Here is a 25,709-nt window from a genome sequence, read left to right as displayed (position 1 = left end):
CCCCATCTCTAGGTGGTGGAAAACACTGGTGTAGTGTTCCCAGCTCCGATTTTTCAAGAGAAGCCAGATTTTGGATGAAATTACTTGATTTTTAAGTGTCGACTGTAAATACCAGTTTAAAAGAGTCTGGGGGCCAACACTATGGAGGCTGAAGTCTCTGTGATGGAGGGGCCTGGGGACCCTGAGGGCCCTCCTCTCCTCCAATAGCCCCAGAGAGAGGGCGAGATGCCGTACCTCTCCATAGCCACACCTCTCCAGCATCTCGTCGGACGTGTATCTGGAATGAGGCTCGTAGGAAATGAGGTCGGGGCGTTGTACCTCGTAGATGGACTTAACCTTGGGGAGAGCTGCCAGGTCTTTGTAATTAAGGATCTCATTATCCACTTTAGCCTGAGGAAGAGGGAAATGGACAGGAAAGAAGCAGAAAGATAAGCGGAAAAGGGGAGAGGAAACAAAAGCCAGGCACAGAGGGGTATGAGCTTCTCCAGCTAGGATGGAAGACTCGCAGAATGTGAGAATAAGACAGGTCATTCATTCCACCTGGGCTCACGCTGACACCACATTGACAGAACATATGTGTGAGGTCCTGTGCTGTATAGGAATGATCTCCTCCAAATGTCAGGATGCCTCTGTGTAGTAAGTGTCAATATTATTCTTATTTTTTAGGACAAAAAAATTTTTAAATTTGTATGGAAACACAAAAGACTCCAAATAGCCAAAACAATTATGAGAAAGAAAAATGGAGCTGGAGGAATCAGGCTCCCTGACTTCAGACTATATTACAAAGCTATGGTCAGCAAAACAGTATGGTACTGGCACAAAGACAGAAATATAGATCAATGGGACAGGAGAGAAATGCCAGAAATAAACCCACACACCTATGGTCAATTAATCTATTGACAAAGGAGGCAAGAATATACAATGGAGAAAAGACAGTCTCTTCAATGAGTGGTGCTGGGAAAACTGGACACCTACATGTAAAACAATGAAATTCAAAAGAATCTAAATATACATTTCTCCAAAGAAGACATACAGGTGGCCAAAAAGCACATGAAAAGGTGCTCAACATCACTAATTATCAGAGAAACATAAATCAAAACTATAATGAGGTATCACCTTGTACCAGTCAGAATGGCCATCATCAAAAAGTCTACAAACAATAAATGCTGGAAAAGGTGTGGAGAAAAGGGAACCCTCCTACACTGTCGGTGGGAATGTAAATTGGTACAGCCACTATGGAGAACAGTATGGAGGTTCCTCAGAAAACTAAAAATAGAGCTACCATATGATCCAGCAATCCTACTCCTGAGCATATATCTGGAGAAAACCATAATTCAAAAAGATACATGCACCCCAATGTTCATAGCAGCACTATTTACAAGAGCCAAGACATGGAAGCAACCTAAATGTCCATCGACAGAGGAATGGATAAAGAAGATGAGGTACATATATACAATGGAATTATTACTCAGCCATAAAAAAGAGTGAAATAATGCTATTTGCAGCAACATGGATGGACCTGGAGATTGTCATGCTGGGTGAAGTAAGTCAGACAGAGAAAGACAAATATCATATGATATCACTTATATGTGTAATCTAGAAGGATGATACAGATGAATTTGTTTGCAGAATAGAAATGGACTCACAGACTTAGAAAGCAGACTTATGGCTGCCAAGGGGGAAAGGTGGGAGCGGGGAGGAATAGACTGGGAGTTTGGGATTGACATATACACACTACTATACATGGAATGGACAGTCAACAGGGACCTGCTGTATAGCACAGAGAACTCTACTCAATATTCTGTAATAACCTATATGGGAAAAGAATCTGAAAAAGGATGGAGATATGTGTCTGTATAGCTAAGTCACTTTAGCTGACTTAGCTACAGTACACCTGTACACCTGAAGCTGACACAACATTGTAAATCAACTATACTCCAACATAAAATAAAAAGTAAATTAAAAAAATATGATTCCTGTTTTCCAGATGAGGAAACTGAGGCTCAAAAGATTCTGCAACTTGTACCGCTTAGCCAGTAGGGCTGAATCCAGCCTTCCAAACCCCACACAGTGAGGGCATCTTCATTCACAGCATCCTTGAAGAAGATGATGAAGGTTGTAAAGACAGAATTAATCACGGCAGTAAAACACTAGCTAACACTTGATGACCACTTATTGTGAGCCAGACTCCATCCTAAGTCCCTCATATGGTTTAACTCCGTTAATCCATACAACCACCAACTCTAATAGTACATACGAATATTATCCTCGTTTTTGCATAAGGAAACAGGCACAGAGACATCAGTGAACTCGCCCAAGGTCACAGCTAATAAGTAGCTGTACCAGAATTCAAACCCAGGCAGTCTAGCCTGGGAGCCTGCCCCCTCCACTGGCCTCTCCTGGCTTCCCAGGATGGCGAGTTCACCGTCTTAACAACTGGCAGAGGGCTGCACTCAGAGAGCTGCTCCTCGCATCGAACTGAAGTGAGCCTCTACCTACCACCTGCCTTGGCCTGAGTGCAACCCTCTAGAACCACAAGGACTTAGACAGCTTCCCCCGCTCAGGACAGCTTCCATCTCGTGGCTCCTGAAGCCACGTCCTTTCCACATCTGCGTCCTCCAGCCATTCCCTCTGTTTCTGGTCACCCGGTTTCTGCTATGGTCAGTCAGGATCTGTCCCCCAAAACCACTGTGTCTTACAAGGTCCTGAGATGAGGGAGATTAAGAGAGAATCCAAGGAGACTGTATTATCCTATAACGTTCTCCCAGTGTCTGGGCGGCCAGGTAAGTCTCAGGGCCAAGACTGCCATAGAGAGAGCAACTTTCATAAAGACCTTGGGACTGTTGATGTTTTAAACACTTCCCAAGGCCCTTCCACTCCTTCATCCCCATCCCATCCTACTGCTGTCTGGACACCATGCTGTTCATTGTCTGCTCACCTGAGACCCACTGCCCACTCCTCCTGGCCCTGGTCTGAGCTCTGAGGTCCCACGGACTGTGTCACAGGCTCCCTGGCTTTCAGCTGGGTTTGGCTAATGAGGGGCACCTGCAGGCTGAGGCTGAGTGGAGAGAGGGGCTGTGTACATGTCTCCCTTGCACCCGCCCTGCCCGGCCGTGATGGACTTGGCTCCCGTCCTGGCTGCTCTGCCACAGATGCAGCTCTGGCCAGCCCTTCCCTTTAGGCTTAGGGTGGTGACAGCCTCCTGCTGTTGCTGACTCTGGATGCCGCACTAGGTCTTGTGGGTCCCCTGACCCTGTCCACAATTCTGTACACACTCCCTCCACACTTAAACCCTTTGAGGTGTGCCATCTCATTTCTGCCAGAGACTGCCCAGCCCAGACACCCACAACTGTACCAATTCGGCAGGGTGTGGGTAGAGCGAACCTTATTAGGAGAGTCCACTTGCTGAATTGACTGCTGCCTTTTATCATGGGATGTTAGGTTTTGACCTTGAGAGCTCTTGGCATCTTACAAACTTGTCAATATTTATCTGGGCACTTTACTCCAAACCTCAAAAATACTAAATTTATATTTCTTCCTATACTTCCTTGTTTACTGGGTTATAAATGAGCCTTAGGTCTGGAGGCACAGTGAGGGAACAGAGGCATCCTAACATAATTAGCCAGGAAGGAAGGAAGAGAACACATTGGGCTGGAGATGATTCTAGCAGTCAGTGGGGAGTGGAGCAAAGTTTGAAAGAACTTGCCCCCTCCAGGTTCACTGATCATTCTATTTTAATACCAAACCTCCGTATTTATGAACGCTGAACCAATACTGGATCTCTCTGCCTGTTACTAAATGTCCCAAAAGTGGTTGGATGGATTCTTCCCTGAATTTGGAAACCATGTGTGGAACGGTCTGACTTAAAACGTGGCTCACATGACAAGGGCAGCCATTCCCCAGAGCAGCTGGAGGGGAGAGCAGAATACGGGAGGGGAGACACAGGCCAATGCTGGGATATGCCAGGGGTAACTGGTCTCAGTGGATAAGCCCCCATTTGAAGGGCACAATGGCAGGTGTCTCCAGCTGCTGCTGTTCACCTGTAGCGGGGCTGCTTCTCACAGGGGCAACTCTACGAGCTTCCTCCAGAATGCCAGGGTGAACGTCATCTGGGCCTAACTTAATTCACAAAATTTAAGGCGGCTTCCCAGAAGCACAGGGAGGCCAGCTGGGGGGTAGTGGCATTCTATGCAGCTGGGTGTGTCTGGTAACGCTCTTCTGGAGACATGCGCACGTTTGTCAGTAACCTTCTCACCCTGCGGGCTCTGAAACTAAGCTCATTAATCCTACTGTGGTCTGGCCCCATTCACAGCACCAGGGGAGCTATCATCTCTCTTGTTCTGTACTGGAATCTTCAATGAGGACAGCCTGTGATCAAAGTCTCTTCTCTTTTGTGGGAGCCACATGGCCGTGCTGACCCATATTGAAGTTGCAGTCAATGATAACTCTTACGTCTTTTTTTCATTTGAACAGAGGAAGAAAGGAAAGGAAATAGTCTCATCGATGGGCATTATCCAGGGATCGAGGATGAAACTGAATGTGGATCTGGAGTGAAATAATGATGAAGCAATGGTGGGCAGGGCGTACTCAGGGCTGGCTTGTTTGGGGACTGTCTCTAGAGCTTCTCATGAGGAGTGGGTTTCCTGCTCTGGACCACTTCCCTCCTTTCTGGTCTTCATGGCCCTTTGACATGAGAAAGGCTGCAAGAGGTTTGCTGACTGCCAGGCCCCTCCCCTGCTCACTGCAGTCCTCTCCGGCTCTGCGTTCCTCACCTCCGTTACCTAACTTCTGTTTACCTCTCGGGCGTGGGCTTAACTGTTTCTTCCTCAGGACTCTTCTCCCAACTGGTCCTAGACTGTCAGGTCCCTCTGTCCATCTGCAGCATCATCAGAGCACCCTGCACTTTTTCTCCCTGGCACTTATTAGAATGGCATCTGATTATCCATGGACTTATGGGGTCAACGCCATGAGGACAGGCAGGTGCAGCTCGCCAGAGCCCAGCACTTAGCCCAGAGGAGACATTCAAGGATGCATTTGCTTAATGAATGAATGAATAAATTACATATCCAAGGGACCTGTGAGGTCATCTGACTCAACTCTTGTCCATTCTGCCGCATCCCTGCAAATGAGGAGTGTCTCTGTGTTTCAATGCCTCTGGGGCTGGGAACTCAGACACATGCGCGTAGTTTGCTCCATCCCTGGACTTCTCACACGACTAGAAAGCTCTTCTTTATGTTTGCAAACCCTTTATAGTCATGTTTCCACATTCATCTGGCTTCTTCCTCCTGTCTGCCTCTTTATCACACGCCACTATCTCCACATCAACATCCCCCCCAAGACCCACTCCAAACACCACTCTGACCCAAATTTCACTTTGCCCTGGCCTCAAGGACTCAGGGGGAAGAGGCACATCATTATTGGTTTCAGAGCTTCTACTGAAGCTCTTGATGTCATCCCTGTAACTATTCACAAGGCTGTGGGTTCCGTGAGGGTCCGTGTCCTCCCTGTCCCCGACTGCATCCTCAGGACCTAGCACGGAGTCTAGCACATGACAGGCACACACTAGACATTGGCTGGATGGAAACCTGACTGCTGTCTTTGGCTGTCCTTAGAGACTCTTTAATTAACAGGCCTGGGGATGAGCAAGGCTGTTCGGTGGCTGAAAAGTGATACATACGCAGATCACTCGGTTGGGTGACCCGATGCTAGATCCAGGGGGTGAGATGGAAGTTTCAGACGTCCGCCTATGCTGTGGGAGAGATGAAGACAGAGGTTGAGAGACGGCATGTCCAACCTTGTGGGGAGGGGGGAGATGCGGCTATAAGAACGCAGTTCTTCGGGGAACATTAGCAATACTGCTGAAAGCACTCTCTGGCTGTTTCTGTACTGTCTCTTTATTTTCTGCCTTTTTAATCAATGTCTGATTGTGAATGAAATTGGAAATGCACAGGACTTTATGCTGTTGAACAGGATTTTTTTTAACATATTTTTAATTGGCCTTTTAGATAGGAAGCTACTCATAAAACTCTTCATTCTGGCTTATCCCAGTCAATAATGTATTACTTTAAAGGAATAAAACTGGTTAGCATCATTCCTTAGCAGTTTGTTTATACAAAACATAAAGGTAGGTTAAACGTCATGTAATTGCACAACATACAGATTCTTTTTATAGTGTATCCATTGCAAAATGACATCAACCTAAGTGAGAAACTTAAAAAATCTTTCTCTGGACAATGGCAATGATGGACTCATGGCTCCTTTAACAGAACAGCACGAAGTTTATCTTGCTGCATCTAAGAGCACGATGTGGTTAAAAAGTAAACAGATTGGAAATCAAGGACCGCTGGTAAACTATGCGATTTTGGGGATCCTGAATTCCTGATCTGTGAAATGCAGGGGCTGGTCTCAAGGACTGCTACATTCCCTCCCAGACCTCTCATCCTGCAACTTAAAGCATTCTAAGTTGGACTATATAGCACTGTTTCCCAAACTGTAGACTGTGAGCTAGTGTGGCTCTGGGGAGATGAATTTTGGCAGAAAATTTGATAATACTGAGTCACAGAGCGAGAGAATAAAATGTAAAATTCTACTTCAGTCCCCTTGGTTAGATCAAGGAGGAAGTCTTAATTTGGTCCTAATACATTTCAATAACAATTGCTAATTCCACCTTCCACACCTCACCCACCCCTCCTTTTTTTTTTAAATAAAGAGAGTTCAGGTAACATGATTTAGCTAGAATTTCTAAGAGTTATTGTTACAAAATATTTCATTTTCAATGAATTTATTTTAGGGTTAACCTTCTATTTATAAAAAATAATACTGGTTTTCCACTGGGTGATATTAAGTTTTATTTTAAAATAAGTTTGATGAAGTAAAAAGTAGTGAGTTGATGTAAAGAAAAAAATGAAGCATATAATAATACGGGTGATACACAGATACAGCAAAAAGCATCGGGGTTGTAGAGGGATAACTGAAATTTGAGAAATGCCAACAAAGAGAAGGAAACTGTGGAAGAAAAGGACAATAAGGTTTTCTTAGACCTTAAAAGGGAGAGGCCTTGGAAGAAACAGGGGAAAAAACTCACAGCTCAAAAAAAATATGCATCAATAGACCAGCTCTTTCACAAATGAAACAGATGAGATGGCAAAGGGGATAATGTTTAACCAGCCGGTCAGAAATTGTACACATGTGTTTTTAGTTGAGATTCTAGCAGGTAACTTTAATAGCATCCCAAGGGCCAAGTTGATATCTGGGGGCCAGAGTGTAGAGACACCCCAGCACACAACCCAGGTCTCCCCTCCATACCATCAAGGACTCAGGAGCTGTGCCCCACCCCTCTTGCAGTCCTTGGATCAAGAACCCAGATTCACAGGACTTCCTAGTACTTGTCAGAGCACAGTCACTCAGAGGGACACAGGTCCTCAGGTGCTCTAGCGTGTGCCTGGGGACGCTGGCTGTGCTTCTGCCTGGCTGCATTACTGTGGGCAAGTCACCGCCCTCTTTAAGGCCTTGGTTTTCTCACAAGCAAAGCAAAGACACAATTCCTAACCCACCTGCCCAATGGTGTTAAATCAAATCAGACGGTGGCTGTGAAGATGCCTTGCAAGCTGTCCATTTCTGTGACAATTTTAACCACTGTTATTAATGACCTTCGGCTGGGGAAAAACCATGGCCTACGTGCCTCAGAGAGGTCACCATCTTGGTAAGTAATGGGAAGGGTATAGCCTCACCCCAGAAACACTAAAAACTCACATTCATACAGTGCTTTACCGTTTTCAAAGTGCTCTCACATCCAACATCTTAATCCCTTCAAAAACCCCATTGAGGTGGATGTTACTATTAAGGAAATCCAAGGATACAGGCACACATTTGAAAGTGTACACACTAAGGAGTGACTCTCTAGTAAAGCACAGTGCCCCCAGCCTGTGGCTAGAAGTAGCTGGTTTGGTATCACCACCAGCTTGCTTACCTTTAACTTCTTCTCTGCCCGGGCTGCCTGTTTGCAGATGGGGTGCCAAACCTCAGAGCCTAAGGGGCCAGGAAAATAACAAAGCCTCAGACCTTTCACACCTACTAGAATTTGGGGTCTCTCCCCATCCTCCACCTCCGTTTACTCCCCTGCACAGCAGCTAGGAGGACCCCCTGGTTTTCAGATCTCTGCCGCCACATCGATTCAACCACCCACGCACTCTGCCTGTCCAAACCCTGCCCTTCCTCGAGGTCCACCTCTCACATGACATCCTGTGACCCTTACCTGCCAGCTGGGAGTGACTTCTCTCTCCTCTATGATCCATCGTTCTTTGTCCCAGCAATATGGTCTTAAAACATAGTAGCTTGTGGATTTATCACTCCCACTAAATTAAGAGCTCCTTCTGGGTGGGAGCTGAGCTTTCTTCATTGCTGGGTCTCCCATGGCATCCAGCATGGGGCTTTGGTCTCAGCAGAGGCCCCGTACATGTTTGTGGGGTGATTACATGAGTGGACGATCGGCAGTGAGTGACACGGAGCAGGTGGTCAATAAATATTTGTTGAATGAATGAATGGCAGTGGAGGTGAAATAAAGTGACAGACTGCGGTGAACTCCAGCCTTCCTTTCTCTTCAAAGGCTTAATGACAGTCCACCAGAGCTATCACATTTAAGGGGAGGGGGTGTCATGATGTATATATTCTGCTTGAGAGCACTATCCTGACCTGCTAATTTCTAAGAGACTCCAGACTCTTCAAACTTAGCATAGTCGGCTGCCCACATTCTCTTGTGGATGGGGGTCCAGTTGGCCAGCCCCAAATCGGAGAGGCCAATTTGGAAAGGCATGAGCAACAGGTGGCTGGTCATGTGCTGAGAAGAAGCCCCAAATATTACACATTCCCCAAAGAAAGGACAGGTGTCCTGGATTAGAGGGAAAAATAGGAACATATTATCCCTCTGGTGCCACTGCTCTTGTAATCAACCCTGAAAGGAAAGGAGCCAGCAAATGGCTAGATTCCTGAGCACCCAGATGGCATCTGTCTGACTTCGTTTTTAGAATATCTTTTCCATTATGGTTTGTTGCCTGGAACCCCTAGGACTGGATACTGGCTAAGTGACAGGGGGGTGGTGTAAGGTTGAACAATGAGGCCTAAAAACATGGTGGTGAGAGGAGGGGCCCAAAGTAAGGAGCCCTGCTGGGGCTCTGCTCCGTCCCACTTGCTTCATCTGAATAACAACGAGGAGGGCTTTGGATGGTCTTGGAGATTATATCTTAAAAATCCTAATTCTAGGGCCAGTTTTGTCACTTGTGGGATGGGGCTCTCTGATTCTTCTTTGCTGATGTTCTTGGGTGTTCCTAATGGGTTCTGCATGAGATTACTTCCTTCGAATGTAAAGTGCAATGGCTCTCAAAGCCCAGTAGAGGGACTCTGGGTCTGCAGCTTGATTCGGCAATCTTAGGGTGTGTCCACTACCAAGTGGTGGGGTTGGGATCCTAGCTTCGGGAATTATTAGGGAGAGCATTTCTGGTCCTCTCCGAGTTGCTGCTGAATCCACCAGAAGTTGTTTATTGCAGTGGCTTTGGCAGGAAGCACGTTACAGGTCACTGTAGGAAATGGATGAGGTGGACACAGATGCCTCAGAAGGTTGTGAGATTAAGTGAAAGAGGCAGAGGCACAGGGAAGGTAAAAGGTCAGACAGAGGTTCTCAGAGGGGGAAATGGTGTGTAAAGCGAGGGCATCAGACTAGATGGTCTCTCCGTGCCATTGACGTATCTGTTCTGAAATAAGGCTGAACCACAGATGGCTTCAGCATTCTGCATACAGGAAAGCAGGTTTTTATAAGAAGTGTGTGTGGGGGGTGGATGGGTGGGGGAGGGATCAAAAGGGAGAAAGAAACTATAATTAGAAATTTTAAAAAAGCAGAAGTTTGGGTTTTGGCAGTAGATCATTTAAATTAAAGAGGGAAAGGATTTGTTGGAGGTTAGCAATAAACTTAGGTAAATGAAGGTAAGAAAAGATGATTTGTTCATGAAGACCCCTGTAAGATTAGGGTCTGCATATGTCATCAGTCAATAGCTCTCATCCTAAAAGACTACCTGATTCAGAAATGAATGAGTGACTGGTTGGATCCCATCTTCGTATTGTAGAAAAAGAGACAGACTGATATGCACCCACAGGACAACGGTAATCAGGATGGAGAGGTGACTCAAAATTAGGCCTTAAGGCAGGGTCTTCTCCATGGAGAAGAGAAGACATAACAGAATGGGGAAAAGGGTTTTTGAATATTTTAATGCCTCTCTGTGGGAAGAGAGATTAACTTGCTCATCATGTCTTATAAAGTAGAACAAGGATTAAGGGCAGGGGAGTGGGAAGTACGAAGTATTGGGTGCACTTTTTGCTTGTTAGACTCCTGATTCCACGAGTTACACGCTCATCCTCTGAGACTATCACCCACAATTCCAGATTCTGCAGTTAAAACCTCCTGTAAATGTGATAGAAGTGAAGGATTAGCTATTTCTGTATCAGCTGACTCAGAGATAGAAACCTAGATCTCCAAAACTGTCCCTCAGCCAGGCATTAAGGCTGTTTTTAATCCTTAGCGGAGTCAGCATTCAGCCTTCTCTCTCTGACTGGTTACAGCACACACCATACCTGTAACTCTGTGGATTATTTAAGGTTTGGGAACCCACCCACCTCTCTGCCAGGCCTGTAAATTCAATTTGCTAACACCATTTTTTTTTTTTTTCTCACATTAGTGGAGATTACAATACCAAAGCTGGAGCTGGTGCCACAGTCTTCCAGAAGCCCAGCCAGGCTTACAGACACAGCAGGGACTGAAACCGGCCCACCCGAAGGTTCTGTTTGGCCAACGCAGTGCTTTTTGTTTTGTTTTGTTTTGTTTTGAAGTATTTTTGAAGATGAATGCTTTCAGACCCTGCTGTCTGCCTCCTGGCCTTTCTCGCTCGTTTAAGTAGGCATTGAGTTTTCAGCTTCTGATCCCAGCCAGGTTGTTAGGTTTCTTTGGATTTCTCTTGATCGTAACAGGGTGAGGTTTCCGAGTTCTGCCTTTATGGTAGAAGCACTATCTTTCTGACACAGCCTTGCTAGGACCTTGGAAAGGCTCCTTTAAAATCCACACTCGAATAAACAAGTGTGGTGTATCCATATAATGGAATATTATTCAGCTGTAAAAAGGAAGGAAACACTGACACATGGTACAATGTGGATGCATCTGGAAAACATTACGCTAAGTCAAAGAAGATAGACACGAAAGGCCACAGCTTTATGAAATACCCAAAATATTCTGTCTTGACACAGAAAGCAGATTCGTGGCTGCCAGGGGCTCAGGGGAGGGGAATGGGGAACAACTGCTTAATGGCTATGGGTTTCCTTTTGGGGTGATAAAAATATTTCAGAACTAAATAGAGGTGGTGGTTGCAGAGCATTGTGAATGTACTAAAAGCTCCTGAAGTGTTCACTCTGAAATGGTTGATTTTATGTGAATATTACCTCAATTAAAAAAATTCCTCCCCACCCCCATCATTAGGGGGACTACTTCTGTGAACCATGGGGCACTCTTCTCTTCACTTGCTACTAAGTGTTCCAATCTCAGCAGGAGGAAAAGAGTGAGCCCTTTTGTTGAATTTGACACGTAATAACAACAATATCATTGCTATAATCTTGGTCACTGGGAAATCTTCACCATATATGAGGCAATTTATATATTATTTAGTGTAATATTCTTAAGACGTTCCAATCCTGGTTACATCGTTTACTAGCGGCATCGTCTAGAGCAAGTCAGTTACCTCTCTGTGCTTCAGTTTTCCCATCTAGAAGATGGGATGATTACAGTACCTGCCTTGTACATTTGTTGTGCGGATTCATGAGTTAATGTACGTAGAGCACTGAGAACAGTGTCTGCCAAGAGCAGGCGCTATGTAAGTGTAGTTGTTGTTATTATCTCCTGTCCCCTACCAAAACCCCCTGTTTGCCAAGATCTAGTTTGGGTGAGGGGAAAGGAGTAATGGAGAGACTTGAAGGTGGTGGGTGGTGTTTACTCTCCTACTCCCAGAGCAGAGGGCTGGCTGGGCAGGTGGAGTCACTGAGCAGAAGCTGGGCTTAGCTGCCGGCGCACCCTCCTGGAAGGTTGGGCTGGTGCCCAGGGATGAGGCACTACGGGAGAAGTGGAAAAGACCGGTTTGCCTGGACCTGACATGATCAAGTGGGCTTGAAGCTTAATAAAGAGCTTAAGGGAGAAAAGTGCTTGGCTACTGTGATGCTGGTTACCATGAGGATATCAGGCAGGACAAGCAAAAGAGAATGGCAGTCCCGAGATGCCCAGTAATTCACAGGATACTACTAATAACAGTTAGGACCATAATTCAAATGTATTGAGTGCTTCACCTGTGTCAGGCACTGAGTATTCTTATTATTCTTATTGTTATTATTATAACTAATATTTAGAGAGTGTCTGTGCCAGGCCTTATGCTATGTACTTTATAACAATGGTAATTGAGTAAAAAATAATAATGATCAATAACATATGCTGAGCCCTGTGCTAAGTGTTATCAATAATGATGGTAATATTGACAGTAACCAGCATTTATTAGTCATGGCTCAGGGGAATGGCCATTTCTACACGACTGGGTGTTTATCATGAGCTTGCACTGGTGGAGCTGGTGGCGCCAGGCTCTATGCTAAGCCTTTCCCATGCATTTGCTCATTCAGTCCTCACTGAGCCTGCTGACATAGGCCATGGGTATCACCGTTTTCAGAGAGGGAAACTGGGGTTCGGGGAGCTTAGATGTTTTGCTTGCTCGCCCATCGCTGTCTCCCTGCCCTGGCCTGGGTGTGGGCATGCAGCCAAAGTCAGGCTCCTTGGAGTCTCTGGGGCTTCACTGTGCCCACGGTGCCCAGGAGCTGGCCGTGCCCTCCTTCCCCTGACAGGGAGGCAGTCAGTCTGGATCAGGAGAGCATGAGGCCATGCACAAAAAGGAGCAGGGAGAAGACCCACTTGCTGCCCCCGTGGGCCCCTCAACCCGGCTGTGCTGCTCCTGGACTCTCCTAAGTTCTGTGAGCTCATCAGTCCCCTTTTACCCAATGCTGCTCGAGCTGAGTTCCTGCCACCTAAGAAGTCCAGACCAATAAAACATCTCATTGACCTAACACCCGAGCATCTGACAAGTTCCTGACTTGCCCGGCAGGCAATTTTGTTTCCCAGAAAACAGAGGAAGCAACCAGGGAAATTGCTACTCTGGACCTAATTCTGACCAACATGGACAAACTGGCTGGTGAAGTAGATGTGACATGTAACTGGTGAGAAAATTGCCACGCTGTCTTGAGTTTGTGGCGTGAGGAGCAAGTTGGAAACAGACTATCTACATACAAACCTTAAGCTACTATGCTGTAATATTTTCTGTATGATTCAAGATGTTTGGTAACCCTAAAAATCTAAAACAAATTTGCAGCTCATCAAAAATGAAAATGCACTCTGTTTAAAATGAAATATGCTTCAAAGACTCAGACTTGAGGAAATGTCAATTTAGTTCAGTTAACAGGCTACATTTGAAGAGTCTAAAATTATGTAGCAGGATTGGGGAAACAGAAGATTTAAAGTTTTTAAGCATAACTCCTACAACCTAAGCTGTCAGTAGAGAGATCCAATTTAAAATAACAATGTTAAGCTACTAAATTATAGCACCAATATTACGTTAGTGCCTTTTAAAGTGTGGTTTGACGAGATGTGGAGATGATGACTGAGGGCTGGTGTCCACAGTCCATAATGATGGGCGGCACCTCTCTTGAACATCTGTCAGCTCAGGGCACCTCTTATGAGGTACTTGTCAGAGGGAAATGAGGCCTCAGCTAAATACCAATGGCTTCTCCACCTGAGCCAGAAAGACACACCTCCTGGTACCAGGATCTTATATCATCTAAACTGAAGAAAAAAAATATATGGTCTGAAATAGAGTCAGTTATACAAGAGAAGGCTTTGGTGTAATTATCAAAGAAGCTTTCAGGGCTCTGTTTTGGATTTGCATTAACCCAGAACTAAAGCTTTTCACTTTATTTTGGGCCATGGACAGCTCTGAAAAGTTGATAAAAGTTACAGACCCTATCCTTAGAGAAACACACCATATGCAAAATCTGGCAAGCAATGCCAGGGGGATTCATCAAATTCAGAAGGGCAATTATGAACCACAGGCTAAGAATCCTGATAATAAATGGAAAAAATTGCCTTTAACAAACCAAGCAAGACAGGCCAGCTAACCTTGGCTCAGGGATATAACCTGTCTATGAATGGCTTTTAGTTCACAGGGTTGTGAGGATAAAATGAGATACTGCATTTAAAAGTAAAGTGCTTGGCACATAGTAAATGCTCAGCATATATCAGCCGGTGGCATTTATTATTATTATTATTAGGACCTACAATTTGTTATAATACTTTTCCTTAGCAGCAAGATTTGTCCTAGGATCTCATAAATAATTTCCTGCCTGGTAGGTTTTAATTAAATATACAAATGAGAGCAGAGACTTATTCGAAAACATACAGCTTAAATCCTATGTTTCCAGTGTTATGCTCTGTCTCAGGTCCGCAGAATAGGAGTGCATTTAGTGTAGACAGAAGGAAAAAAAAAGCCTACCTTTCCTTTTTCCCGGGTACAGGCACATTTAGAACAAGAGCAAAATCTATCTCACAAACCACATTTTGGGTTTAGAAAAATTCCCACAGATCCAGCAACTGTAACCTTTGTGATATTTGTATAAGTTTTGCCCTTAACCTGCAGCATTTTGGTTAATATTTTGCTGCATAAAACCAGTGACCTAATTTCCTGGTGAAGCCCAAATGAAGGGTTTGGACAATAAACAGATTAGAAATCTGGCAACTTTACAAAAACAGTTAAAAGACTGCACAACAGAACTTGAAACAAATAAAAGAAAACTGTCTCCTGGCGCCCCGGAAATTCTTATCCAGACAGATGTCAGACTTCTCCCAATTAGAGTCCATCAGAAAGCCATTACATAGCAATTAAAACACAAACAAACTGACCAAAAGAACCTCCTGAGGCTGGTTGCCAGTTACATAGTATGTCCGGCCATGGGAATGACAAGACAGGGTTTGTAAGATGTGCAGGCTTCCTAACCCACTCTCTTGTGTGCACGTCGCTTTGTGGGGCACTTGGCATCTTCACATTCGTCCTCCCCTCTAATATTCTTGAGGCCCTTGTGGAGAACGCTTGCTCTCTGCGCAGTGGGTATGTGGGCCTGCCTCGGTTTCTCCACCGCGTTAACGCTTCCTGCCCTGTGGGCCTTCGCACCTGCTGTTCTCTCTGCTGCCACACTCTTCCCTCCCCCCCTCACGCTCCCACCTCCTACTCAATGTCAAGGTCTTGGCTTGCAATTTCCCTTCCTCGGCATAGCCCCTCCGGGCCTCCCAGACTAGATGAGGAGCCTTATAACATACTCCAGTTACTCTCAAACCTCCCCTTCACAGCGTTCATCGCAGCTTGTCACTGCGTGTTTGCACTTCTGTTTGATTAAAGTCGGTCTCCCGCTACTGAGAGTAAACTCCACCACAGAAGCAAGCACCCCTGCCTCGTTCATTTCAGGGCGCCTGGCACAAACATGCCCTCAGTTTGAGTGGATGAATGAAAGACGGTGTAATTATCCTTATTTTACAGGTGAAGGAAGAGACCTCAGAGAAAGAAGTTACTTCTCAAGGTCACAGCCCATTAGCAGAAGTGCTGGTGCTTGGACCCAGGTGTCCTCCTGGCTGGTTCTCACCACTCCTATGCTGCCTGGAAGGACAGTTTTCTTGCCATTTCTGGGGAATATAATTTTGAGTCTTGGTACCCCTGCCTGGAGAGGGTGTCCAAGGCAAACACAAGGCCAGCTCTCAGTGATAGCAGAAACCCCTGGTGGCTGCCACCCCTGAGAAGCCCACAGCCCGAGTCAGCATGACTCTAGCAGCAGATGGCCTGGACCCCCTCATTCCAGGATCACTCAGCATCCCTCGAGGCAGGTCCTTGAATGCCCTACAATTACTCCCACTCTCCCAGAAGCCCGGGTTGGGGTGGGGGGCAGGGATGGGGATAATTAAGGAGGGGGGTGACAGGCCCTTCTTTATCACCAAGACTGTCTCCACGTCCTGGAGGCATTTCTGCTGAAGGTTTGATTGTGCGTTCTCTCTCATGATGACAAAGCTACTCCATCACTTAACTCTTTCAGCATTCTGTGAAGTTCTGGTCCAAAGCAGGGCTTAGAAGATACTGATACATGAGGATGTGAGCCCCAGGAGAGCAGGGAACTTGTGGGACTTGCTCACGGCTACGTCTCTGGTTGTTAGGACAGCACTGGGCACACAGGCGGTGCTCAACAGGTATCTGCTATATGAAGGAACTAAAAGCTTTCTGTGTGTCAGGAACTTACTATATTGCTTTATTATAGGGACTGTTACTAGCCCATTTTATGGCCTAGGCAATAAGGGTTTAGAGAGTAAAGAGATTTACTCAAGGTCAAAAACTTACTAAACAGTGGAGCCAGGATTCCAAGCACTAAATGGGCGATTAGGATTGGTAATTCAGGCAGTAAGGGCAAGACCTTGATTTCTCGTGATATGAACATGAGAGCAGTTTCAACACTAGGAAATATCTTCATCAAAGAAGGGGGAGAGGAATTCATGCAACAAACTTTCAGACCAAGCGCAAAGTCCAGATTCTCAGGGTCCATGAAGATACCACACAGTTTGCTGAGACTCATGTGGGCTTCCCAGCATATAACATAGGGTCCTGCAGCAGGAACCACTCAGGGACCCAGGCACTGAGGGATCAGTGCTCACGGAAAGGAGGAGGCCTAGTCCTTCAGAGATCAGAGTAGAGGGCAGGGCTTGGGTCTCAGGAGGCAAGATGGGGAGAGCCCTGGAGTGGGAGTCATAAGGCCATGTCCCCCTTTGCCCCCTGTACCCTTGAGCTCTCATGCAAATCTCTTCGTGTCTCTGGGGCTCACTTTCCCCATCTATACAATGAGGGTTGTTACTTTACAGCCTAGAGTGACTCCTGGGATCGATTCACCTCTAATACCTGCATGACTGTACATACAAGTAAGTAGCTGTAGAGTCTCACAGCATCTTAGAAATGGTCATCTCGCTCAGTCCAACAAAGGAACCCTGCTCTAACATGCCCAGGAGGTGGCATGAGATTCTGCTGAATAGCTCTAGGCTGGTGGTTCTCAACCCAGGTTGATTATGCCTCCTGGGGGACAGACATGTGGCAACGTCTGAGATATTTTTGGTTGTCGCAATGAGAAGGGGTACGTTTTTGGCATCTAGTGGGCAGAGGCCAGGGATGCTACCAAACACCCTGTAGTACACAGGGACGTCTCCACACGGAAAGATTATCTGGCCCCATATGTCAACAGTGCTGAGGTTGAGAAACTGGCTCTAGGCAAAGGGGATTCATTACATGTTGAGGGAACTCCTGGCATGAGCATGTGTGGCTAGGACAAGCTTGATAGGAACATATGCTCCTTGTAATGGCCCCCCTGACCTTCCATCTGCCTTGTGGGGAAACTGGGAGGAAGGTTTCTCCCCAAGAAATGCCCTCCCCAAGACGGCTATTCAAACAGCTGCGGATGGCTAGTACAGCAATTCAGCCAACAGCGATCACCTGTAGAGTGAGCGCATGTGGGTCAATGCCAGGGCTGAGGGGCCAACGTCAGAAGCAAGATTCTCAGGGAGATGGCCAACGGCTCAATGCAAGCTGGAGGAGACCAGGTGCAAACAAAGGGCTGAGGGGGTTCCAGGAGGAGGGACTAGTGAGTTGTGGGTGGGGCTGGGGCCATTTGGGGAGTTTCTGAAGTGGGCAGTGCCTAAACTGAGCCTACAATGGTAGGCGCTCCAAAGTAAGGCACACAGGACACAGAGTTCAGGACGCAGGTGAAGAGCATCTACTCGGAGGCACTAGGACCATGAGATCATCCGAGGGGCTGAACACCGTCCCTGCCACAAGGTCCAGCCTGGCCAGCCCTGCCCACTCCCACCTCATCTCTCACCTTCTGGCTGCACCCCGGACACACTGGCTCCTCTCGGTCTCCCACACTTGCCATTTCCTCACCGCTCCCCCAGAGGCTGGCAGATTCAGTGCCCTCAGGTTGGCGAATCCCATCCCTCCCCTCTTTGCCCAGTTAACACCCACTCGTCCTTTGAACCCCAGCTCCCGGCCCACTGTCAGGGAACCTTCCCTGCTGCCCTCCCCACCCCGTCATGTGCTCTCACAGTCCCACACTCCTCCCCTTCGTACAGCTTCTTACAGTTGACAGGTATTTGTGTGACTACGGACCATGGTCCACCTCCCCCCTGGACTACAGGGCAATGGAGGTAGGGTTGAGGTTGGAATTCACTGTGGACCCTGGTGCAGAGCCTGCACCTGGTGGGGGCTCGAGAAAGAGTATTTGAATGGACGAAGGAATGATTGGAAGTTGGCTTGGGCAGCTGAAGTGTTGAGTTTGTTCAAGGCAGTTTGAGCCCTCAGTGAGAGGGTCTTAACTCCTAGGCTGGAGTGTGTGTATCTCACGGGTGAGCAGGGATGGGCCCTGGAGGCCTCTCGAAAGGGGTCTGCCGAGAACACTGTAATGCCTGGGAATGATGGACTGGGCAGAGGATGGAGGACTGAGCAGCACCTGGGGACTAATTAGGAGACTGGTGCAAGGATCCTGGGGTCAGAGGGCTGGACCCCGGGAAGCGGCAGAGGGAAAGCAGCTCTGATTTGCTTCTTGGAGACTCTTGGTTCCCCCCCATTCCTTTTGGTGCATCCTGAGAGTCTGTGGGAAGACTAAGCAGCAGCCCGGTGGGATGCTCTGAGATGGGGGGGGAAGGGATGGGAGAGGGAGGTGGGGGTATGGGGGCTGTGATGGTGCAGACACTCTGTAACTCAGACATCCTCCTGTTCTCTGACCCCTTGGCCCCAAGCAGCTCAACCTCCCACCCACTGGCAGAGCCAGGGCAGTCTGCTCAGAGAACTGCCAGGGAAGCAGGCCAGCCGAGCAGCCGGTGGAGGCACACAGGGACAGAAGGCAGATTACACGTCACTTCACATTAGCCACACCGGCAACTTTCCCGAACCACCCAGAGAGGGGCAGATGAATCACAATTCTGAGGACAAGCCAAAAGCACAGACAACACGGAGATGGAAGGAGACTGTACCTCCTTTCTACTCATGAGGGAATAGGAATGCCTTGCAGAGGGTCAGGTTTGCTCACCTGTGAGGTACATCTCCTCTCCTTCAGTGAACATCTGGTGGCAGCGTACACATCTGGCACAGGTTGGGTGGTAGTGCTTCCCTCCTGCCTATGGAAATAAAAAGATAAAAGAGGTCAGAGCTGGGGCTGCCATCCAGTGGGGCAGGTTGGGTTTGAACATTTCCTAACTCATTAGTGTCGACGACATCTTCATGGCCCTGAAGCTGGTTGGGAGTCTATGCAGGGGAGTCCAGAGCAGTCTAAAAGTTCACCAGAAGCTTGGTGATTCCATACCATGCGTATCTGATGGCATTCAGGGGACTTCCCTGGACACCTGTACTTCTATTCCAGCAGTGAAAGGGCCATTTGAAGCTCACTGGTCCTACCTCCTTATTTCCAGATGAGAAAACAGCCTTACTTTGAGGACATCCCAGCATGTCCCCAAGAATGAGCCCTTACCACCAGAGGTACCTGACATGGTTTTAAGTGGCACAGAGACCTTCGGTTTAATGACACTGGATCCGTGAAAAAAAAAGATGTCCTTTTTAATCCTCTATCAATTCTTCTGACTTTTTCCAAGGAGAAAGTACCAGTTTGGTATAGTATGTCTTTAACATCTATCCAAAACTTAATAATCTACCTTTTTTTTTTTTTTTTTTGCGGTACGCGGTCCTCTCACTGTTGGGGCCTCTCCTGTTGCGGAGCACAGGCTCCGGACGTGCAGGCTCAGCAGCCATGGCTCACGGGCCCAGCTGCTCCATGGCATGTGGGATCTTCCCAGACCGGGGCAAGAACCGTGTCCCCTGCATCAGCAGGCGGACTCTCATCCACTGCGCCACCAGGGAAGCCCACTAATCTACCTTTTTAAGAATAAGAACAGATGTGAGGCTTGGAGACTCCACTAGGGCTATATTTTCTCAGTCACTGGCAATATGGCAAGTGATCCTGGTTTTCCTGTTATATTACATAAGTTTTCTTGTGTGTAAAGGAACCAACTTGAAGATAAGTTATAGCATTAAGTAAGAATGAGCACACGAGGCTCATAGGCATGGAAAAAATTGTGAAAGTGCCACACTTTTAGGGCTCAGTGGACAAACAAGGGCACCCACAAAGCCAGGACCTATTGGGGAGTCTCTGACCCTCAGGCAAGTCCCATGACTGCTGTACCTGGGAATCTCCACCCCATCCCCCGTTCACCCCAGTCTGACTTTGGTGAGCCCCCTTCCCTATTCCCACTTTCCTTCCCTACCCATTATTTCAAGTAAAAATGGAAATGATGTGCAGCTGAGAATTCCTCTCTTGGGGGAAGAAACAACCCTCGGAGAAGGCTGTGACTCAAGGTCCCACTGGAAGCCAGGAGCAATGTTGGAGCTGCTCCCTGGAGGGCCGGTCACCAGCCCAGTGCTCACTTCCAGGCCGACAGTTCTGACACTGCGGTCCCGGCCAAGAGGACCTGGCACATGAGGGCCCGTCACTGGCAGCTCTAGAACTGCTATATGGGAGGGGATCGGTGCAGCGATTGGGTTGGAAGGTGGGGCTCATTTTGAAGGTATATGTTGCACGTTACAGCAGGGTTTTATTGGGGGGGGGATATAACCTGGGGGAAATTGATGGATACTGGGATGTTGTTAACGGCCCCCCCAGACATCACTTGGTCTGATGTTAACGGGTTCCTTCCAATTCAAAAAGTATAACTGTATAATGCTGAAGGCTTCTCCCTGAATCTTCTGGGGTGGGGGAGGGTTGGTTGGGCACGGACTTATCTATTCTGGAGAGACTTGATTTATTCTAAAAATTTAGCAAGAATGTGGAAAGGGCAGATTTTTTAAAAAGGAAAAAAAAATCCAAAATCCCTTTTTTTCAGTCTTGGTTGTTTGCATGGCTCCCACCAATGACAGAATGTTCTTATCATCACCAAAGCAAACTGCGTTCAAACTTTGGAAGGAGCCTGCTAATTTTCCCAAGCTGAGATGTCGTGGGATTGATTCTCCCATACCATGACAAGGATAATCGTTTTAAATAGTAGTCTCTTCCTACTTTGTGTCTCTTTATCATTTCAATTATAGACCTGTTTCTAGGATGGCAACAGCACGATGGCAAAACTTAAGCTGGCATCTTCCTAAATGTCACGCCCCAGCACCCCACTCCAGCCGCCAGAGGCTTTGTGCCCATCTAGCAATCCTGCCATGAATGGCACTAAAAACCACCTGAGGGAGTGGGGAAGGGAGGCTGCAGAGCAGCAGGTACCAGCAAAAGGAAAACCAAGTCAGTGGGATAAGATGAGACATTCTGTCTGTTAACAAGCCAAAGTCTAGAACATAGTGAAGAAAATGGCAAAGAATCAGTACCTGGAAAATGGGGCCCTACTGGAGAGGTCTGAAAACCACAAGCAAGGTTAGGCAAGGCAGCACAGGGACACAGGGCTGTGGTTCTCCTTGGAGAGGACACAGACCAGGAAGGAAGGAGTGTGACTGGCGCTCAGCACGTTGAGGTCTGTCACTGAGCAGGGGTTGTGGGGTGGCCTGGGGAGGGAATGGGAAGGGGAAATGGAATTTAATTAAGTGCCTATTGTGTACCCAGAAATGCACTGGGCCTCGCAGTGGGCAGCTGTTGCTTTGGCCTGGCAAATATCCTTCCTCCTTCCTCCTTCCTCCAGAACTAGCATCAAGCTTTTCCTTGGTGGGATTGACTACCCATTCCCCATGTCAATCCATGTGGTTATTCCAGCTCTATGGTCACAGCTACTGGTTTGGAGATGGGCCTGAGATTCTCCAATGAGGGCCAGTCCCAGGACGCTTGCTGAGCTATTAGGAAAGAGAAAACTCGCCTTCCATCGGAAATGCTGGCTGATAGGATGTAAGCCTAGAGCAATGGTGTCCAATTTCCCCATCATATAGAAGAGGCTTCCTGAGAATAAAGCCAACACAGAAGAAAGTGGCACCAAGAGGGCAAGATATTCCAAACGCATTTGTTTGAGTGCTGGATCCAGCTGTGCCTGAAGTAAGAACTCCTCCTGGGTTTTTATTTTGGGAGCTGATAAATTTCCTTTTTGGTCTGAGCCAGCTGAGTATAGTCTCTGTACTTGCAAGCAAAAGAGTCCTGACTAGCTATAAAGGAAAAACACACTCCTGTGTTGGTCCCTTACTCTCAGACTACTACCATACTCATAGCACTTCTGACACCAGCTATGTGGGTGTTTTTTTTTTTTTTCTCCCACACCAAGCAATTCTCTATGACACCAGCTGGGTGTCCTATAATTTAATTTATTCTGACACTCTACTCGGAGAGAACGTCAGACCCCACAGGTTAAGGGCTCAGACCCACAAGACTGTCTGCCCCCAACCCCAATTTAGATGCCAATCATAAGTCCCAGGTTGTCACCTGTATTTCTTACTGACCAGCTATAAATCAGCGTTCCCATGACCCCCATCTTGGGTTTAATAATTTTCTAGAATGGCTCACAGAACTCAGGGAAACAGTTACATTTACTGGTTTATTACAAAAGGATATGATAAAGAATAGAGATGAGCATCCAGGTAGAAGAGGCACAAGGTATGTGGGCAGGGGAATGGGGCATCAATGCCCTCTCACTGTGCACCGCTCTCCCAGAACCTCCACCTGCGCACCAACCTGGAAGCTCTCTGAATCCCGTACTTGTGGGGTATTTACGGAGGCTTCCTTGCATAGGCAGGATCCATCACTAACTCAATTTCTAGGCCCTCTCCCCTTCCTGGAGGATGGGAATTGGGGCTGAAACTTTAAACTTCTAACCATGGCTTGATATTTTTCTGGTGACCAGCCCCCATCCAGGAGCCCACCAAGAGTCACCTCATTAGAACAAAATATGCTCCTATCCCTCAGAAAATTCCAAGCCATTTAGGAGCTCTGTGTGTAGGAACTGAGGTCAAAGATCAAATGTTAGAACAAAATATGCCCCTAGTGCTCTTATCACTTAGGAAATTAGAAGGATTTTAGGAGCTCTGTGCCAGGAACCAGGGGCAGAGACCAATATATATATTTTCTATGATTTCACATTGACATATCTACTAGGAGTTAATAACAGTAGTATTCTCCATTGATAGATAAAGACTCTAATAAGACTGAGAGGAAGTGACTTGGTTAAGGTTTCATGGCTAGAAGTGATAAAACTGGAATCTAAGTCTGTTTCACTCCAACTGTGTATCTTCATACATCACACTGCCTCAAAGGCCCTGGGTAGCTGAGAGCTGTTGGCATCTGTGTGGGATACGGGAGCCACTCCACTCTCTGGAGTCCCAGATTTCAGCTCTGTCTTTACTAGAAATTCTGCATGTGACCTGGGAAAAGCACCACATGTCTTGGGGCTCACTTTTCTTATATGTAAAACGAGGAGGGTAAACTAGTTGATGGCTAAAAGTCTCTTCCTGCTCTAAGGAAAAAAAAAAAAAAATCAACACGCCCAAGATGCTAACGGAGCCTCGTACAAATGTAATCAATTGAAACCCAGTCACAAGAGCTGCCCAAGAAGAGAAGGCTCTCACTATGCTAAATGACAGTAACATGCCAGGGAAAAGACAGCCACCGACACGATTTCAGAGCAGCTTGGAAATGTTGGGACAAATTCCCGTCTACCGCCCTGGCCCTGCGTGTAATCGAACTCTCTTCCTTCTCGAACGAAAAGTCTGCTTTTATGATCTCTCGTGCCACTGACCCTTTACCCCACCGCAATGTGGATGCCCCCTGCCCACAATCCTGCAGACTCAACAAATGGTTCTCCTGAAGGTAACCTTGCCCCACACCTCACAGCTTTTCCTCAGCCGGCACATCCCTACCTGCTCTGTAGAATCTACCCAACACCCTGACTGACTCCCCATCTTTTCCGGAGCTCTGTCCTCTCATCACCCCTTCCCAATCTCCCCCCACATGCCGACGGCTGCTCCTCATGCTCTGACAACTTCTCAGCCCCTTCTGCCCCCTGTAAGCGCCACTCCTCAAGGCTGCTTTGAGCCCACTTCTCTTCCTTTCTCAGAAATCCTGATGACTCCAATGGTGCCGACTATTACTCAAATCCTAGCATTTTTGAGACTGGTCCCTCCAGGCCTGAGCTTTGTCCCTGAGCTCTGATGCACATTCTCACTGTCCTCTTGAAACCTTCCTGGAATTTCAGCCACACCCCACCCCAAAGAGAACTCGGTATGTTTCTGCCCAGATCAGCTTCCTTCCCTGCCACCCCCAGTTCTGCGGATGGTGACACCAGACTTCCTCTCACCTGGGCTTGACACTCTGGTTCAAGTTTTGGCCTCTTCCCTTTGATGGTTATGTCTACAAGTTACCCCATGGTTGCAAAGCTACTGGAATTCTACTTCCACAGTGTTGTAGACAGGGTGGTTGCCCCTTCCACTGCCACTGTACCTCCCGAGTCCTTCCTGAGGGGTCAAGGGCTCCTCGCTGGTCTCCCACTTCCAGTTTCTTTCCTCTAAATTTAGCCCATGTACATCACGTTATCCTCCCTAAGATGAAGCTTGAAGCAGGTCACTTCTGCTTGGCCTTTCTAGAACACCCCTGCCCCTGTTGCCCCGTAAATGACAAACTCCTCACCCTGGTATCAGGCCTTCAGAAACCTGGGCCCAAACCCTCCCTATGTTTCTGTTTCATGCCTTTTCCTCCACATCTCACTCCTACAGCTCCTTGGAAATGTCTGATGGTTTATCCACTCTGTGCATTTGTTTATCTTATTCTGATTCCCTACAATCTTGTAAAAGCAATCTTACTACACTGCTCTTTGGTTTAAAATTCTCCCATGGCTTTCCACTGCACTTGCTAGAAAACAGAAACTTCTAAACAGGTCTACAGAGCTTTATGTGACATGCCCTTTAGGATATACTCCATCCTCCTCTAGTCCTGATTTACAGAACTCAGGCACACTGGCCTTTTTCTCTGTTCCCTGAAAGGGTCAAGCTCATTCTTCCTCCAGCTCTTCACATGGCGGCTTCCTGCTCATCCTCAGGGCTCAGCTTCAATGCATCTCCTCAGAGAGTCCATTCCTGGTTGCTACATTTTCTCCTGCTGAGCTGAGATGCGGCTGCAGAATCCTTCTCAACACACAGCTGACTCCAGGTAACCACAACCGACTGGCCAGATTAGTCAGAATTAATGATTCTGTTCGCAAGGCCTGAACCAGTCTGTCATCCCTCAGCCACTGTCACACGAGAAAACTGTGGCCTAGAAAGGCAAAGATACCCCAAATCTGAGCATGAGTTAGCACCCAACTGTTTCTACTCTTAGGCTACTGTTTTTCATTTGCACCAAACTCTTTCCTGTTTCTGGTTCCTCAAAGTGGGTGGTCCCAAAGCATAGGAAGACAGCTTCCTGGGCCCACAGGGTGTGGGAGGGAAGGCCAGCGAACGAGGGCCCAGGCGAGGGCTCAGGCAAGGGCTCAGCAATGGTGCTGCAGGTTGTCTGTCATGGCAGAGCGAGCTGTGCATCAGAGGTGGAGAAGAGCTGTTGCCATGGTGATGGACCAACCA

General features: G+C 47.3%; 1 protein-coding gene across 10 annotated transcripts in view; it reads right to left on the bottom strand.

The window, feature by feature from the left end:
• ABLIM3 (actin binding LIM protein family member 3) overlaps positions 1-25,709 on the bottom strand; it is a 178,709-nt gene that overhangs the window by 34,090 nt on the left and 118,910 nt on the right. For 7 of the 10 annotated variants that reach the window (XR_010942177.1, XR_010942178.1, XM_067732202.1 and 4 more), the window contains 4 exons: positions 19,225-19,312; positions 7,970-8,028; positions 5,678-5,749; positions 235-390 (listed from right to left, as the gene is read on the bottom strand). Coding sequence is in view for 8 of the 10 variants with exons in the window: in XM_067732202.1 (XP_067588303.1) it covers positions 235-390; positions 5,678-5,749; positions 7,970-8,028; positions 19,225-19,312 (375 nt within the window). In the remaining 2 variants the exon portion in view is untranslated. The remainder of the gene's footprint in view (positions 1-234; positions 391-5,677; positions 5,750-7,969; positions 8,029-19,224; positions 19,313-25,709) is intronic. The other 3 variants (XM_067732206.1, XM_067732207.1, XM_067732208.1) reach the window with 1 other exon arrangement.

This window comes from Pseudorca crassidens, chromosome 3 (assembly GCF_039906515.1).
Source record: "Pseudorca crassidens isolate mPseCra1 chromosome 3, mPseCra1.hap1, whole genome shotgun sequence".
NCBI classification, from domain to species: Eukaryota; Metazoa; Chordata; class Mammalia; order Artiodactyla; family Delphinidae; genus Pseudorca; species Pseudorca crassidens.
Note: the sequence above shows the minus strand (reverse complement) of the source record. Positions and strands in the feature narration are given on the sequence as shown.